The 15,826-nt window shown below is 52.0% G+C and overlaps 1 protein-coding gene across 1 annotated transcript in view; it reads right to left on the bottom strand.

Moving 5' to 3' along the window:
* INPP5D (inositol polyphosphate-5-phosphatase D) overlaps positions 1-15,826 on the bottom strand; it is a 138,234-nt gene that overhangs the window by 5,770 nt on the left and 116,638 nt on the right. The window contains exons 19-25 of the mRNA XM_081242120.1: positions 13,967-14,056; positions 11,557-11,670; positions 10,159-10,241; positions 8,755-8,842; positions 5,048-5,197; positions 3,868-3,964; positions 1,639-1,905 (exon numbers count right to left, since the gene is read on the bottom strand). Of these exons, the coding sequence (XP_081098246.1) occupies positions 1,639-1,905; positions 3,868-3,964; positions 5,048-5,197; positions 8,755-8,842; positions 10,159-10,241; positions 11,557-11,670; positions 13,967-14,056 (889 nt within the window). The remainder of the gene's footprint in view (positions 1-1,638; positions 1,906-3,867; positions 3,965-5,047; positions 5,198-8,754; positions 8,843-10,158; positions 10,242-11,556; positions 11,671-13,966; positions 14,057-15,826) is intronic.

Here is a 15,826-nt window from a genome sequence, read left to right as displayed (position 1 = left end):
AGCAGCAAAGAGGGTGGCAGGCAGGCGTGGGAGCTGCCAGCTTCTTGCCTCTAATCATCTCCTTGCTGAGAAGTGAGCTTAGAGCCCAGCCTGGGCCCCTGGCCTACACAGATGTCCCCATTCTGAAGCTGTCACCCGTGAAACCGGAGAGAACAGCTCTCCACCTTGTTCCCAGCTATATGCTGTGTTCCAGTTAGGAGGGCACAAAGAGACATTGACTTTGGGAACTTAAAACATTTCACTTAAACAGTCCCCTTGTTCTTTGTAGTTGTTTACAGCTCTGTTTCCTGGGGTCGCCAAAGAGGTGACCTTTGCCAAGGAGGTGCCGCAGGACCCGCCATACGTGGCTTTTGTCCTCATTTTTCCAGGAGAGGAAACTGAGGCTGCTTCTCCTTCCCCCAGGTTTCTTACGGAAGGACCAGGGCCCACAATATTATCAACCAATTGTGAAAACTAGAGGTACAGAGATAGACAAGGCTGAGCTCGGGGGCAGGCCCTGTCCTGTCCCAGCCCCCTCCTTCGCTCCATCCCTTCCTCCTTCCATTTGTCTGCCCAGTGTTGTATTTTTTTTTTTTTTAAGAGAAAAAGCTTAAGAAAGAGAATTGTAAACAGCCCTTCAATCCAGAGGAAACTCCAGCCAGGCCAGGAGCGGGAGGGTTGGAAGTGGCGGGAGATGAGGGGAACAGTGCTTGACAACATGCCGTTCCCTGGCTCTTAATACACGATGGAAAATGCCATGGGGAACACGGGACCTCAGAGAGGGGAAGACAGGCCCAGAGCCGCGCCCTGAAGTCATTATAAACAGTACAGGCAGCCCCCAAAGGAAGCTGATGCGAACGATATTTTGTGCATCTTCAATCGTTGTTAATTAAGGTCTGCACTTTTAATTTCCAGCTGTCACCGTGTGGTTACTAGAAACTTGGGGGGCTCCCGATCCTGCGTTTGCACAAGGCGCGCATGCGTGGGTTTGCTTGGTTAAGGCAGCGGCTCTGAGGGTTCCTCCCCGGCTCCGGGCCTCCAGGCACGTGATGCCTGGACCAGTTCTCGATGCAGGTCAGCTCTCTCTAACCGCTGGGTTTTTCCCGAAGTTTCATAGCCAAACCCCCTCCCTCTGCAGGCTGGCTGTTCTCCTCCCCTTCGGAATTCCTGGTCCCAGCTGCTGGTTTTTCAAATTGGCCTCAACAGGAGAGACAGGAGAGTTGCACACAGGAACAGGAACCCTCGTGGTTAAGAAGAGAGAGGGGAACTCGGAGCCGGGGAGGGACGCATTCCTACGTGGAAATTCCCACCTCTGTTCGCAGGGCCCTCCAGGGAGTGGGAGGTTGACCTGGGTTCACTACTTACAGAAATGTATTTTTCAACGAAGGTCGTTTTTACAGGAGTGTGTTTTTCTCAGGCACTATATTTAAACTTTTTAAATCCTGTTTTTAAAAAACCTTTCAGGTTTACACCAATAGGCTAAGAATCAGAGATTCTACAAGCATTTCTCGAGAGCCTACTGTGTTCTAGGCCCCGGGGATGAGTCAGTGACCAAAGTGGACGCACATCGCTGCTCTCACGCAGCTTCTATTCTAGGGCCAGATTTCCTGGTAGTGAAAACCTAGGGAAGGGAGAGGCCTTGGTGAAGACGATGCTCACCTTGGCTCCTGCGTCCTGAGGCAGGGGCCCCGTGTTGCTGTTGATGATGAAAACTTCTTGGGTGATAAGGGCGGTTGGGAGGGTGGTGTCGGAGGGCTCTCCCCCCTTCCAGGCCCCAGGCAGGAGTCCTTGAGCGGCTGGTCATAGCTCCAGGCAGTGGGTTGCTGATCGGGGGACACGGTCTGCTTCATGTGCCCGAAGGCCCCCACGCCCATGTAGTTGGGGTTGATGATTTCAGCGATGCTGGAGCCACCGCATGGAGGGACCCTGCGGCGGAGACACACAAAGTCACACCTCAGGGCTCCTCCAGGTCAGCACCAGCCTGAGGAGAGTGTCCTCTGATGCCCCCTCGGGCTCTCCTCAACTCCTTCACTTCTGGGGTGGTGGATTCATTCATTCATTCGTTCATTCATTCATTTATTCATACAACAAAATAGTTACTGAGTGCCTGGTAACACCAGGAACAATAGGAGTAAATATGGTTGTAAATGAGACAGCCACAGTCTCTGTTCTCGTGGAACCAACGTATGATGGGGAGACAAACGAAACAAGCTCCGTGCCTGAGAGACGAGATATTTATACACTGCTCAAGTCTGACTGAGAGTAACAAAAGGAGCAGAGATAGACTAGGGTTGGGACCACCTGGGCGTAGGGTGGCCAGTGAGGGCCTCTCTGAGAAGGGAGGGAGGGGAGAAGCAGTAAGTGCAAAGGCCCTGCGGTACGAGGGGTTGACCTGTCCCAGCAACAGTCTGAAGGCCTGTGAGCAAGTGGGCAGAATGGAATGAGAGGCTGGCATGGCCGGCAGGGCTGAGTGACTATGGGGGTTGTTGTTGGTGGTAGGTTGTTGCTGGTAAATGGAGAGTTCTATCTGGGACAGCCAGCTTGCACGTCTGTGAGGCATCAGGATGGAGACAGCCATGCGGGTGTTTGGAAGGATGAGCATGGAGGTCACAGAGGTCAAGGCTGCAGCCTCGACTGTGGGGGAGTCAGCTGACAGCTGTCGAGGGGCTGGCCAGACCTGGTGAGGTGACCCTCAGACACACACTGTGCTGCCCCTTGGTGACAGGAGTGTCGTCCTTCCTTGTAAGACGGCGCTCTCCGGAGAACTAACTAGAAAGTAGAGTTCTGCATATATAGGTTGTCACACACGCTCCCCAGCTCCCATCTGCTCAGCCAGCCTGGTTCTGAGCACATCCCACTCCCATCCATCGAGCCTGCTTCAGAAGTTAAGTGTTAACTCTAATGCTGGTCCAATGGAAGATACTTTGTTGACCTACCCTGATCCTGATTCTGGGGTCAAGCAGACATTTGAGAGCTGCAGTGCTTTCATCGAGGGGATTGTAGTAGGTGAAAAAGATTGAAAGCGATAGTTTCATGCCTAGGGCTACCATCAGAGGCTGGAGGGGGGTGGGAGTTGCTGTGCACGGGGTAGGGGGCTGGGGTGGGCGAGGGCTGGAGGGACAGGTAGTGGGGGCTGAAAGGAGGAGAGGAATAAGCTAGGCTCGGCGGTGGCTTTTGGGATTTCACTCGGCTACCTGGCACAGCTTTGCCCCCTTGGCAGGTAAGCTGGCACGGATGCCATGACAAACCTCACTGGCTTGAACTCGAGACAGTATCCGTGAGCTGTGGTGACCCTGCTCTTCGGGGACTTCTGTCCCCCTCGTAATACAGACTTTGATGTCCAGATTCTTCCCAGCCCAGTCTCTGCCAAGGGCAGCCTGCACGCACTTCCCCCCAGTGCTTTTCCGCCTTGGTCACAGGGTGGGGCTTTTAGCCCTGGAGCCATGGCTGCTGATGTCCCCGGTCCTCAGGAAATACCGCAGCTGTTCCAGGCGACCATCTCTGAGGCTGCTGCCCCCGGGACTGGGCATCTTCCTAGTAGGATGTACCTTCCTAAGGCAGGGACTGCACCTAATTTGCCTTGGTTTCTCTAGAACCTGACACCTGGAAGTGCTCAGCCAGTGTCTGTTGAACTGAACTGAACTCTGCAGCACAGAAGAGCCTCCCTGGCCTTGTTGCAGTCACACCAGGGGTTTGTGCTTAGAAGCCTCGGAGCTGGAAGCATGACAGGCCTTTCGTGGCCAGCGCTTTCTTTCCCTCTGGGTCCTTGCTTTCTCTCTGCTCCAGTTCCCCACTCCCAGTCCTGTCCTGGGTCTGCAAAGCCACACTAGCTTGCAGTGAAGCCCTGGCAACCCGCCCCCCCCCCCCCCCCCGCCGCCCTCGCTCTACCTGTTGGCAGGTTCCCACTGCTTCATGGGGTCCTGGCTGGTGAGGCTCTTCAGGGACTTGGGTGCACTGGACTCATCCCGCTCTGTCTTCACAAAGTCTGCAAGAAAAGGGCCAGGAAAGGGCATGTGAGAGCGTGCAAGGGCCCAGCTCCCAGGGTTTGGGCCAGGATGGCAGAGAGGTTTCCCCTGGCAAGCGGAAGCTGGAAAGTGAATAATGGCTGCCTGGGGGCAGATTCTGAGACCTTGTGTGAGTTTGGTGATGGATTAGTTATGCCTGCATGGCTCCAGAGGGAGGAGAGTTGGCATGTGTGACCCAGAGTTGTCATTTCATGAAACATTTCCAACTTGTTGGTGTCAGCAAGGGATAAAACAGACAAATATTTCTTGGCAGATCTGAATAAAAGAAACACAAGAGCATTTGGTGCCCAAAGCCAACCTGTTCACGAGCTTAATGGGGAACTGGGACCCCGTCTTCATATCTGACTCTGGCTATGGTTGCAGGGGTGCCAAGTCCCCCTCAGGTCTAGACCCTGCTAGAGAAAGGAGCTCCCAGAGGGCAGAAGGAGGAGCCCCATCCAAGGGAGGCAGCACCTGTGATGGCCCAGGGCCTTCCCACGAACCGGGGGTGTCAGACCGTCCCACATCTTGCCGTCTCACTGTTTACGAATTTACGTGAGTGAACCTGCACCTTCCCCTTGGGCCAGCCACTTACTCGGTGTGTGACCTTCAGCCAGTCACTTAACCTCTCTGTGCCTCAGTTTCCTGATCTACCGAACAAGGGTGGCACCTGGCTCTCAGGGCTATGGTGAGAGATACATGAGACAACGTTTATAAGTTGATCATTTCATAGATCAAGTAGAAAATTAAAGCCCAACGCATTTTAGGCATTGTTATTTGAGTGCTTTGGAGCAAGAAGTAAAGCAAAGAGGAGAAGGAAAATAATGACCTCTTGCCTGTGTGAAAAGGAAGAAAGATTGGGGCCAGGCAAGGGTGACTGTGGCTGTGAGTGGTGTGGTTCTGTAGGGAAATTCTCGAACCTGCTAAGGGTTGGGCCAGATTGCCTCTGAGATCCCCTCCGATGCTGCATTTCTGTCTGAGGCCACAGCAGAGAGACTATTCTGTTCCTGTCCCCGACCCAGCAGCACTGAAGAGGGAGCAGGGGAGGGGTCGTGCCTACTTACCATAGAGTTTCTCCCTCTTCTTGCCTTGGGAGGTCTGCAGCTTAATCTCTCCCCGGAAGTGACCCATCATCTCTCCGTGGTGGGTGAGAGGCGTGTAGATGGGGAGCTGAGTTTCCGTGGCCTCTAACCGTAGAGCAATGCAGCCCTCGCCTGGGGAGGTGGGAAGACAGTAGTCGTGTCAAAACCCCCCCCGCCAACCCAGCCCTGCCATTTCACCGGAAAAACACCATGCATTTGGCCTGGAGATTTAGCTCTCCCGCCCAGAGATGATCCTTTGCGACAATGGCTAAGGCAGGGATTATGGAACAAAACTTTCAGAACAACTCCTCAGCAATTTGAGGAAAACATCTCAAACCTTACAGCAAGATGAACTCCACACAGATTAGTGGATATAAAATAAAGTAAATCATAGAAAATCCAGCAGAAAACCAGAATTAAATACGAATCTGATTGCTGGAAGGAATAACTTGCCAAGTTTTGAAGCAGTGTGAGAAATGACAAAACAAAACTGACAGGATAGAAAAGTTTAAAACTTCCGCACAGAGAAAAAACAAAAATGGAAAGAGGACTGAGTGGGAACATTAGTTGCAGCCAGCTTCACACAGAGGGTATTTTATCTGAACTCCTCAAAATCAAATCTCCAGCAGATAAATGGGCAGATAACCCCACAGACATTTTCCACAAAAAAGAAGCGTAGATGGTTGATTTCAGTACATGGAAACTAGTTCAGTCTGCTGAGCCATCAAAAATGCAAATTAAGGCATCAGTAAGGGACTCTCTCACAGACATGAAATGAACAAAAGTAGAAGCAAAGGATACCCAGTGCCAGCAAGGATCTGGGGAAACCTGTACACTGGGATGTGGCAAGGTCCACAAGGTAAGACGGAGCCTTCACAGCCATCAGTTGGATACCGAGCACCAACAACCACAAACATATGTATACCCTTTAGCCAGCAAACACGGGGAACTTACCCTAAAGAGACGACCCAAAAGAATAACAAATGTAGCCAAAGGAAAATAAAAGGTGTCCACAAGGAAGAAAAGAGAACCCTCCTCCACTGTTGGTGGGAATGTAAATTGGTGCAGCTGCTAGGGAAAACAGTATGGAGGTTCCTTCAAAAAACTAAAAGTAGAGTTGCCATATGATCCAGCAGTCCCACTCCTGGGCATATATCCGGAGAAAACGCTAATTCGAAAAGATACATGCACCACAGTGTTCATAGCAGCACTGTTTACAATAGCCAAGACATGGAAGCAACTTAAATGGCTGTCGACAGACGAATGGATAAAGATGTGGTATACATGCACAATGGAATACTACTCAGCCATGAAAAAAGAAATAATGCCATTTGCAGCAACAAGGATGGACCTAGAGATTATCATACTGAGTGAAGTCAGAGACAAATATCATATGATATCACTTATAACTTATATGTGGAATCTAAAAGGTGATACTAATGAACTTATTTACAAAACAGCAATAGACTCACATAGGAAACAAACTTATGCTTACCAAAGGGGAAAAGGGGTGGGGGAGGGATAAATTAGGAGTTTGGGATTAGCAGATGTAAACTATTGATACTATATATAAAATGGATAAACAGCAAGGTCCTACTGAATAGCACAGGGAACGATATTCAATATCCTATAATAAGCCATAATGGAAAACAATATGAAAAAGAATATATATATATATACACACACATATAAAACTGGATCACTTTGCTATACATCAGAAACTAACTCATTGTAAATCAACTATACCTCAATAAAAAATAAAAATGTCCACGAAGAGATCCATCTCAGCACTGTTGACAACACTAACAAAAATAATTTGCAGACCCTCAAAAGTAGCAGTAAGGAGTACTTTAAAAAACGAGGGGGCTTCCCTGGTGGCGCAGTGGTTGAGAGTCCGCCTGCCGATGCAGGGGACACGGGTTCGTGCCCCTATCCCGGAAGATCCCACATGCCGCGCAGCGGCTGGGCCCGCGAGCCATGGCCGCGGAGCCTGTGTGTCCGGAGCCTGTGCTCCGCAACGGGAGAGGCCACAGCAGTGAGAGGCCCGCGTACAGCAAAAAAAAAAAAAAAAAAAAAAAAAAAAAAAAAAAACGAGGATATAGAAAATCCATGGAATATTATGAAGCCATTAAAAGCAACCATCATGAAGGCTGGGTCGGAGGATCATGGAAAATGTGTATCATCTAATACCGGGTGAGGAAAGCAGAATATAAATGGTCTCTCTGTGATAATTATTCATATAGAAATCTATGTGTGCCTATGGATGAACACGGGAGTGTGAAAGCAAAATAAAAATGATTGCTGTAGCAAGGAATGAGACTGCTGGATGCTTTTTTTTCCTAGTTATTAGTATGATATGCTGTTTGTCAGCATGAATACCAAGAGGAGGAGACAAAGGAGAACTACAGTGTTTGAAAAGAAAATGGAACCGTCAAGACCTGTGTTCCCGTTTCCTGCCAGCAAACCTCCCGACACCCTGGCACCCACGTGGATCCTCTCTCTTTGCTCCATCACAGTCCTGGTCTCTCATCCTGGTCTCTCACGCCCTCGGCCTCCTCACCCCCCGCTCACTCCCTCGCCATGCACACGGCTCTCCCAAGCCCACAAGTCCCCAAGTCCCTCTGTCTGCAGGACACTGCTCTTTATTTGGTTGGATCCCTCGGCCACATTTGCTGTCACAACCACGTCGCCTTGACCAGCTCTGACCGCGTCCCCGAGCCCAGTCTTTGGCATTCCTCCCACTCCTCTGGCTGAACCGTTTTAGTCTCCTTTGCCTGCTGCTCGCCACAGCCAGCCCCGTTCAGGAAACGGAAACATTAACCCCAGCAACTCCAACCACAAGTTCAGGGCCATCCTCGACCCTCTTCCCCCGATTCCCGTGGTCAATTTCCCTTCTCAGTACCTCTCAATTTTAACCTGTCTCTCCTTTTTTTTTAACCATCGCTACTTTCATCCTGGCTCTCTCGTCTCTCGTGCTGATCACTGCAAACACATATTCCTAAGATGCAAAGCTGACCATGTTACCAACTTGCCTGACTCTCCTGTGGCTCCCTTCCGTCCCCAGGATACGATATCTACCTCTAGCCTGGCTCGTATGGATCTGGCTCCAGACTCACTCTGGCTACCTGTCCCCTCACTCCACGCTGAATGTACCAAGTGCAAGGGCAAACCTGGGGCCATGGACGGGCTGAAGATTTTACAGAAGATGGTGTCTCTCTAGGAGGACAGTTACTGGGGCCACAGGCGTTCTCAAGCCTGCCTGGTCTGGGCACTGAGCAATGCCGGGAAGACCTGGGTTCAAATTAGGGCTCAGCCAGTTACAACCTGTGTGACTTAGGCAAGTCACTTCACCTTTCTGAGCCTCAGTTTACTTATTGACTAATTGAGAGAATAATATCTGCTTCACAAGGTCATGTCAGGATAAATCAAGTAATACGTGCAAGCACCTGGCACAGAATCAGACACAGGAAAGGCTCCGTAGATGGGAGGTGTTGTGGCTGCTTGCTGTCAGTCCCAGGAGCCTGATGGGGTCGGAAGGATAGCTTTCCAGTAACTGTCCCTCGGGCAGCACCGGGATGGGTAACGGAGCAGCCAGTGGGCTTTTGTGAAGGAGATACCACTGCTTCCCGTACATCAGAGGCCTCGATCAGCAGGTGTGGCACCTGCAGCCCCTGTCCTGGGACCCTTACCGTAGGATTCGTCACTGTCAGAGGACTTAATGCTTATCAGGATGTGCTGGTCCAGCAGGTACTCGGGGTCAGAGATGATGGGCTTCAGCTGCAGAGAGACGGGCATAGGATTAGCTTGGACAGGTGGGTGAGGGCTGCCAGCTGAGGAGGGGAATGCATGGGGAAAAGCACTGTAGACGTTCTTTTTAAACAAATTCGAATCCCTGATTTTCTTGCCCCAGAGAGCAGGAGGGAACCCATGCGTCCACCCTGCACAGCGAGGCGGGGTTAACCCCGTCACACTGTGCCCCGGCCCCGGGGAGAGGGCCTGACTCCAAACATGCGTCCCCCCCTGCCTCCCTGCCCTTCCTCCCCCTCCTCTGCCCACCCCAGGATCAAGGGGGATGGGGCCGGGCCGATACACAGACACTCGTGGGACCAGGAGCCAGGTCTGAACGCACCCCACTCCCTGCCCCCCAGCAGGGTACAGCCCTCTCCTCGGCCCCCTCCCGGGATGGAGCTGCATTGAAGGGGGCACCATGGGGCCTGCCCTCCATCTGGGCAGGAGGAGGCCTGTGTCCACCTGCAGCGGAGCCCCTCGCGTGGGCCTGGACTGTCCTGTGGGCTGTTGGAGGGTGGCTCAGCGAGGGACAGACACACATCCTGGATTCACTCCTACATGCTGGCTACAACTTGGGACCTTCTCACACCTTAAGCCTTCCTCGTGCAGACCCCGACACAGTAGGGCCTAATGAAAAGGTCCCCCTTTCCTTCCCATCCACAGATACCAAGACACCCCTTGTGCAGGCCTCTGGGTGCATGCTGACCGACAGGATGGACTCTATCTCCATTCAGAAAGTGCCAGAACGTCACTGCAGCCGCGTGACCGTGAACAAGCCTCTCTGGGATCTGCCTCCGGTCCTTTCTCTGTAAAGTCACCTGGTCAGATGAGGCGCCCTCTAGATCCCTTCCACAATCCACCAGGGGAATCGAAATTCATTTAGGAATGTTGGGGCCACTAGGCTCAGGCCCACGTTTAACCACTGCTGGGAAGGGCGTCATAAGCCGCCTTGAAAGAGAGGCAGCCTCTCCTGCATTTGGCCCGTGGGATTCCCACTCCCTCTGGTCAGGCCTGGCCGGAGCTCTGCCACTGGCCAGCACTGCTGGCTGACGAACGCAAGATCCCCCCTGTTCTTTTTTTTTTTTTTTTTTTGCGGTACGCGGGCCTCTCACTGTTGTGGCCTCTCCCGTTGTGGAGCACAGGCTCCGGACGCGCAGGCCCAGCGGCCATGGCTCACGGGCCCAGCCGCTCCGTGGCATGTGGGATCTTCCCGGACCGGGGCACGAACCTGTGTCCCCTGCATCGGCAGGCGGACTCTCAACCACTGCGCCACCAGGGAAGCCCCCACCCTGTTCTTGAATTACCTTTGGAAGGGTCTCGCCAAACATCACTACCAACTCCCCCTCACTTCCTTCTTCATTTTCTCCTTCCTGACTCTTGACGAAACCTGTCCGAGGATAAGAAGGCTGGCTTTCAGAAAACAGCACAAGAACCAGACAGAGAAGACCCCTTGGGTTGTCCCACCAGGACCAATGAAGATACCCTCCTTCCTCTTATATCTGTAGGGGCCACAGCATCGTTTAGGAGTCAGGCTTGCTGGGGATTCTGTTTTGGTGCAGGGGATGGTCATTTGCCAACACGGTCTAATTATTTCTAGGAGACTCAGAGAGATTCCCCTCCTTTTTGGCTCCACTTTGCAACAAACCAGGCAACAAAGAAATCACATCACAGGCAAGATTAGGAAACATGATGGTTCCTCCCACTCAAGAAAGCAGCCTTTTGAAATGCTAATTTAAGCTTCCTAATATGCTGTTTCCATAGAAATGTATGCAAATGCCTTGATATTTTATTAAAAACGCCCGCACGAAAGTCCTCATCATTTTTGGAAGTGCTCCGCCCTTGCTAGGTGAACTGGGACCTGGAGACTTCCTGGAGAAGGCGGACCTGTCACCAGCCCAGGCTGGGTCTGAGGAGGAAAGAGGGCGGGGCAACACTGCAGCTGGTGGCACAGGTGGTCCTGTTCCCGATTTCTGGAAGCATCTGTCATCCCGTCACAAAATGCCTCCTTCTGTGGTGTTGATGTGCTAGGCCCCCCCCCACCACCACCCCCGACCATCTCAGCAAGGAGAGCTAGAAACCACACAGATGCCCTCACCGTGGAACAGCTTTAGACAATATGCCTAGAAATGTCACCTAGAAAGGGTGTTTCCTAAACACAGTTTGTGCGAACTGCTGCTGGCTGTTGCGTGGCCGTCCATCTCTAGTTTGCTTTTGGATGCTCAGACCACCTGAGAAAGATGCCTGTGATGTAGTAAAGAGCAGAGGACCCCGGGGAAGGACAAGCGATTACCAGCAGCTGCTCTGGCCCCAGCACTGGCCTCCACAAGCTCTGGATCTTTGCCCAGGACCCTCTGGTTGAGTTGGAGCCCCGGCTTGGAGGACCCTCGAATGGGCTAAACTCTGCCCGGAGGGGCAAGGAGAGGGCCCAGCTGCCCAGCTGCCTACAAGGGGCCAAGCGGCCTGTGCACCAGTGACTGACCCGTCCCTGGGGCTGGAGCAGCAGTATCGCGGGATACTGGGGGCCCCTGTAGTAACTGGGTGTCTCCTTGTACCGTCCACCTGCAGCCCCACTCTGTGACCACCCCCACTTCGAGGCCAATCCGTAGTCTTTCCCAGAGAGCGGAGAAAAGCACCATCAATGACAAGGCTTTTGTGGAAGAGCCGTGCCTGTCCCCCTAAAAGGCAGTTCAGCAAGCACGTACTCTCCAAGCAGCTCGAGTGGAACTCCAGGTAGAATTTGGTCTGGGACTTGGTCTTCAGCGTGGCGTAGCACCTGAGAAACTCAATCTGCCCTTGGCTGTCGACAGTCCCGGGGCCTGGAACAGGTGAGAACAGAGATTCGGTTCCACAACGTGTCTGGAGATGGAGCGTTTCAAACCAGCCCCCCGACACCGAGCTCCTTCCTAGGGTCCGGGGAAGTTGAGAGTCTAAGTGGAAGGAGAGGTTTCTCCTGAAATCCCACCACCCACACCAAGCTCACCCGATGATGGTGACAGCCTCTCTGACGAATCAAAGCTGGTGCAGGGCAGAGCAGGAAGAGTTCTACGCCCAGCTTTGCCACTAAAGCTGTGTGGCCTTGGGCAGTGCCCTTAAATGCCTCAGCCTCCCCATGGGTTCTTGCAAAGAGAGCCTGTGTAATGGCTCAGGCGCCTGACGCTCAAATCTGTCTCATGTCTAAGTTCACGTAGCGAGGGATGCCTGTCCCCCTTGCTCGGGCAAAGCTACCCCTGCCGCTTACTCTGAGCTCCTCATGCTTACCTGTACCCAGGTAACTTGCAGGTATGCTCTTCATTTAGATGATGCTTTTGCAAGTGTCCTTAGGCTGGCTTTGAACAGTGTTCTTTCCCTCCATATAAATTCTGAGCCAGCAGAAAGCAGGGACACACATTCCCTTCCTCTATCCCACCCATCCTTCCTGCTTTCCTTTCTTTTTCTTCTTCCCTTTATTGAAGACAAACTGACAAATATAATTGTGTATACTTAAAGTGTACAACGCGATGACTTGATACATATATACACTCTGAAATGATTATCAAGATCAAGATCATTAACACATCCGTCACCTCACATGATTAACTGTGTGGTAAGAACGCTTAGGATCTACTCTCAGCAGATTTTAAGTGTACAATGCTGTATCATTAGCTATGGTCACACCAAGCTGAATTTTAGATCCCTGGAAATTGTTCATCTTATAACGGGAAATTTGTACCCTTTGACTTACGTCTCCTCCCCGCAAACCCCACCAGCTCCTGGCAACCATCACTGTACTCTCTGAATGAAGCTGGCTTTTTTTTTTTAAAAAAAAAAACAATTCCACATATAAGTGATACTATATATGTATCTTGTACCTGTTTTTCTGTCTGGCTTATTTCACTTAGCCTTCCTTTCTTTTTTTAACTCCCCGGCACCAAGGCCAGGCTCTGCTTAGGTAGACGTTCAACCAACGCTCAATTCCGGTAATCGGTGTTTGTGAGCATCTGCTGTGTGCCAGTGGAGGGAGGGCAAGGTTGACCCTGGGGATGTGATGAGGGTCCTCATCAAGGGTGTGATGCATAGGCTGCCCCACCAACGCTGTAGGAACTCAGAGACAGGAGAGATGGGTGGGGACTGGAGAAGAGGTGGAAGGTTCTGGAAAGGCACAGTGACCAGAGCTAGGAAAGAGGCAGGATGGTGGGTCAAGGCTCGTGTGGAGAGTGGAGGTCACACTGCTGGGGCCATGGATGTTAGACCCAACAGCCTATGGGCAAGAGTGTCCCAGAAGACAGGGTTCCAGCCTCAGCTACACCCCTCAGGGCACCAAGGACACAGAGAAATACAGGCTTTTCCAACCTGTATTGGGCCCTGCACTCAGCCCTCTTAAATGATGTCTGCTGACCATGGAAGTGGGGGTGGGCAGAGGAGGTGACAACATGGCTCCCCGGTCACCCAGGCCCAGGGCTGGACATGCCACAGACAACACCCAGACCCCTGCTGGGACGAGGCTGGCCTGGCTACCAGGGCCGAGCTGGATTGTTTGAAAAATTACCTGCAAATCTATAGAGTATTATTAACTCTGATGTTTCCCCAAACTCAGTCACCCGCATCCTATCTTCACAACTTTTACCGCCTACCACGCACGTGCACTAAGATTGACTTAACGTTTTCTTTAAATAGACTCACTTTTGAAACTCAAATAATTGTATTTAAATAAAAAGGTACATCATAAGACTAAATGGAAAACCAGTGTTTCTTGCCTTACACAGAAGAGTCATATTTAAAACATATTAAAATAAATGCCTTACAAATAAACGTTCATCCATGTCCCACCCGGAATTGTCTTTGGTGGCACATGTGCCACACCTTGGAAAACACTCATTTTCCCAATTTTAAAGACTGTATTAACATTGAAGCTTAAAAAAAGCTGGCATATTTGCCAAAGAGGGCAAGAACATGCTCTGGACTGAAATCATGATGTGGTTTGGACATGAAGGGACCCGATGGATGGACTGTGGACTTGCCTGGAAGGATAAGCCTTTATCTAACACAGACAACTGATTGCTGCAACCAGAAGATGAGCACCCAGGCCTTCTGTCTGCATGGAGAACAGAGGGATGGACACCACCCACCGCTTACCGTTCTTGGAGACAAACTGGGAGGTGACTCCTGCCTCAAATGTGGCAAAAACAGGGCTGTGGTCACTTGTCATGATGTCACTGGTGCTGCCTGCAGGGGAGGGAAGGAATTTCTGAGCAGGGAAGGAGAAACCCTTCTGGTCAAGCCAAGGATGGCAAACGCATGGCAGAAATCAACTTGCACTTATGGAAGCCTCCAGAAGTTTCATGGTTTTGTACCTGTTGTTCCATTGACCTTCCATCACCATGCTTGAAAGTAGTGAAAGAGTGGGACCCTGTCTCCTCCATGGCTAATTGTGGCTGTAGTAGTTTTTCCTAAAGACTTGTGAGTTTTTAAATATATAGATCATTGCGTGTATGAACTGTGGAGCTTTTTCTGGTCTAAGCATTTTGTTGTATTGATGAGGCACTCACAGCCCAGAGTGGGATGGGGATTTAGGGTCACTGAGCCCATCAGTGAGAAATGGCACCTTCCACTGAAGGTGCCATTTCAGGAGAGAGTAGAAGGTGATAAAGTGCAGACACTGAGTGTAGACGATGTTTTTAAGGAGCTTGGTGCTTAGATGAGAAGGGAAGGCAGCAGAGCATGTTTGGAGGGGGTAAGAGAAAGAGCAGAGGTCTAGGAATCCTGAGTCCCAAGTGCTTTTGATATGTCATGTGGAAATGTCTCCTGGGTACTCAGGGCTGGAGATTTATCTTCAGATTTGGGGTCATGACGTTAGGTGGAAGCAGAGGCCTCGAGGACATTTTGGCCCCGCCGGGAAGACATGAAGGATGACAAGAGATGAGGATGAAACTCCAGGACACACCCAGCATCAGTGGGCAAAGGAGACACAGCACAGGAGACCGAGAAGGCAATCAACAGGTATAAGTCCTTCCCAATAAAGCTTTTACAAATCAGCAAAGAAAAAATAAACATACCACTCCTCTACCAACCAAAGGACATGGGCAGAAAATTCACAGGAGAAATACAGATGGCCAGTAAACAGGAAAAAAAATTGCTCGCTTGCAAACAACCGTCAAAAAGACAACTTAGAACAACAGTGAGATGGATGGAGAGAGAGAATGAGAAGAAGAAAGACAGTGGGATGCTGGGACTGGGGATAGTGGAGGTGCTGGAACCGGGGACAGTGGGGTTGCTGGGACTGGGGACAGTGGAGGTGCTGGGACTGCGGACGGTGGAGGTGCCGGGACTGGGGACGGTGGGGATGCTGGGACTGGGGACAGTGGGGTTGCTGGGACTGGGGACAGTGGAGGTGCCGGGACTGGGGACAGTGGGGATGCTGAGACTGGGGACAGTGGGGATGCTGGGACGGGGGACAGTGGAGGTGCTGGGACTGGGGACAGTGGGGTTGCTGGGACTGGGGACAGTGGGGATGCCGGGACTGTGGACAGTGGAGGTGCCGGGACTGGGGACAGTGGGGATGCTGAGACTGGGGACAGTAGGGTTGCTGGGACTGGGGATAGTGGAGGTGCCGGGACTGGGGACAGTGGGGATGCTGGGACTGGGGACAGTGGGGTTGCTGGGACTGGGGACAGTGGAGGTGCCGGGACTGGGGACAGTGGGGATGCTGAGACTGGGGACAGTGGGGTTGCTGGGACGGGGGACAGTGGGGATGCTGGGACTGCGGACAGTGGGATTGCTGGGACTGGGGACAGTGGAGGTGCCGGGACTGGGGACAGTGGGGATGCTGAGACTGGGGACAGTGGGGTTGCTGGGACGGGGGACAGTGGAGGTGCTGGGACTGGGGACAGTGGGGTTGCTGGGACGGGGGACAGTGGAGGTGCTGGAACTGGGGACAGTGGAGGTGCTGGGACTGGGGACAGTGGGGTTGCTGGGATGGGGACAGTGGGATTGCTG

This window comes from Mesoplodon bidens (assembly GCF_964165515.1).
Source record: "Mesoplodon bidens genome assembly, chromosome: 8".
Taxonomy (NCBI): Eukaryota; Metazoa; Chordata; class Mammalia; order Artiodactyla; family Ziphiidae; genus Mesoplodon; species Mesoplodon bidens.
Note: the sequence above shows the minus strand (reverse complement) of the source record. Positions and strands in the feature narration are given on the sequence as shown.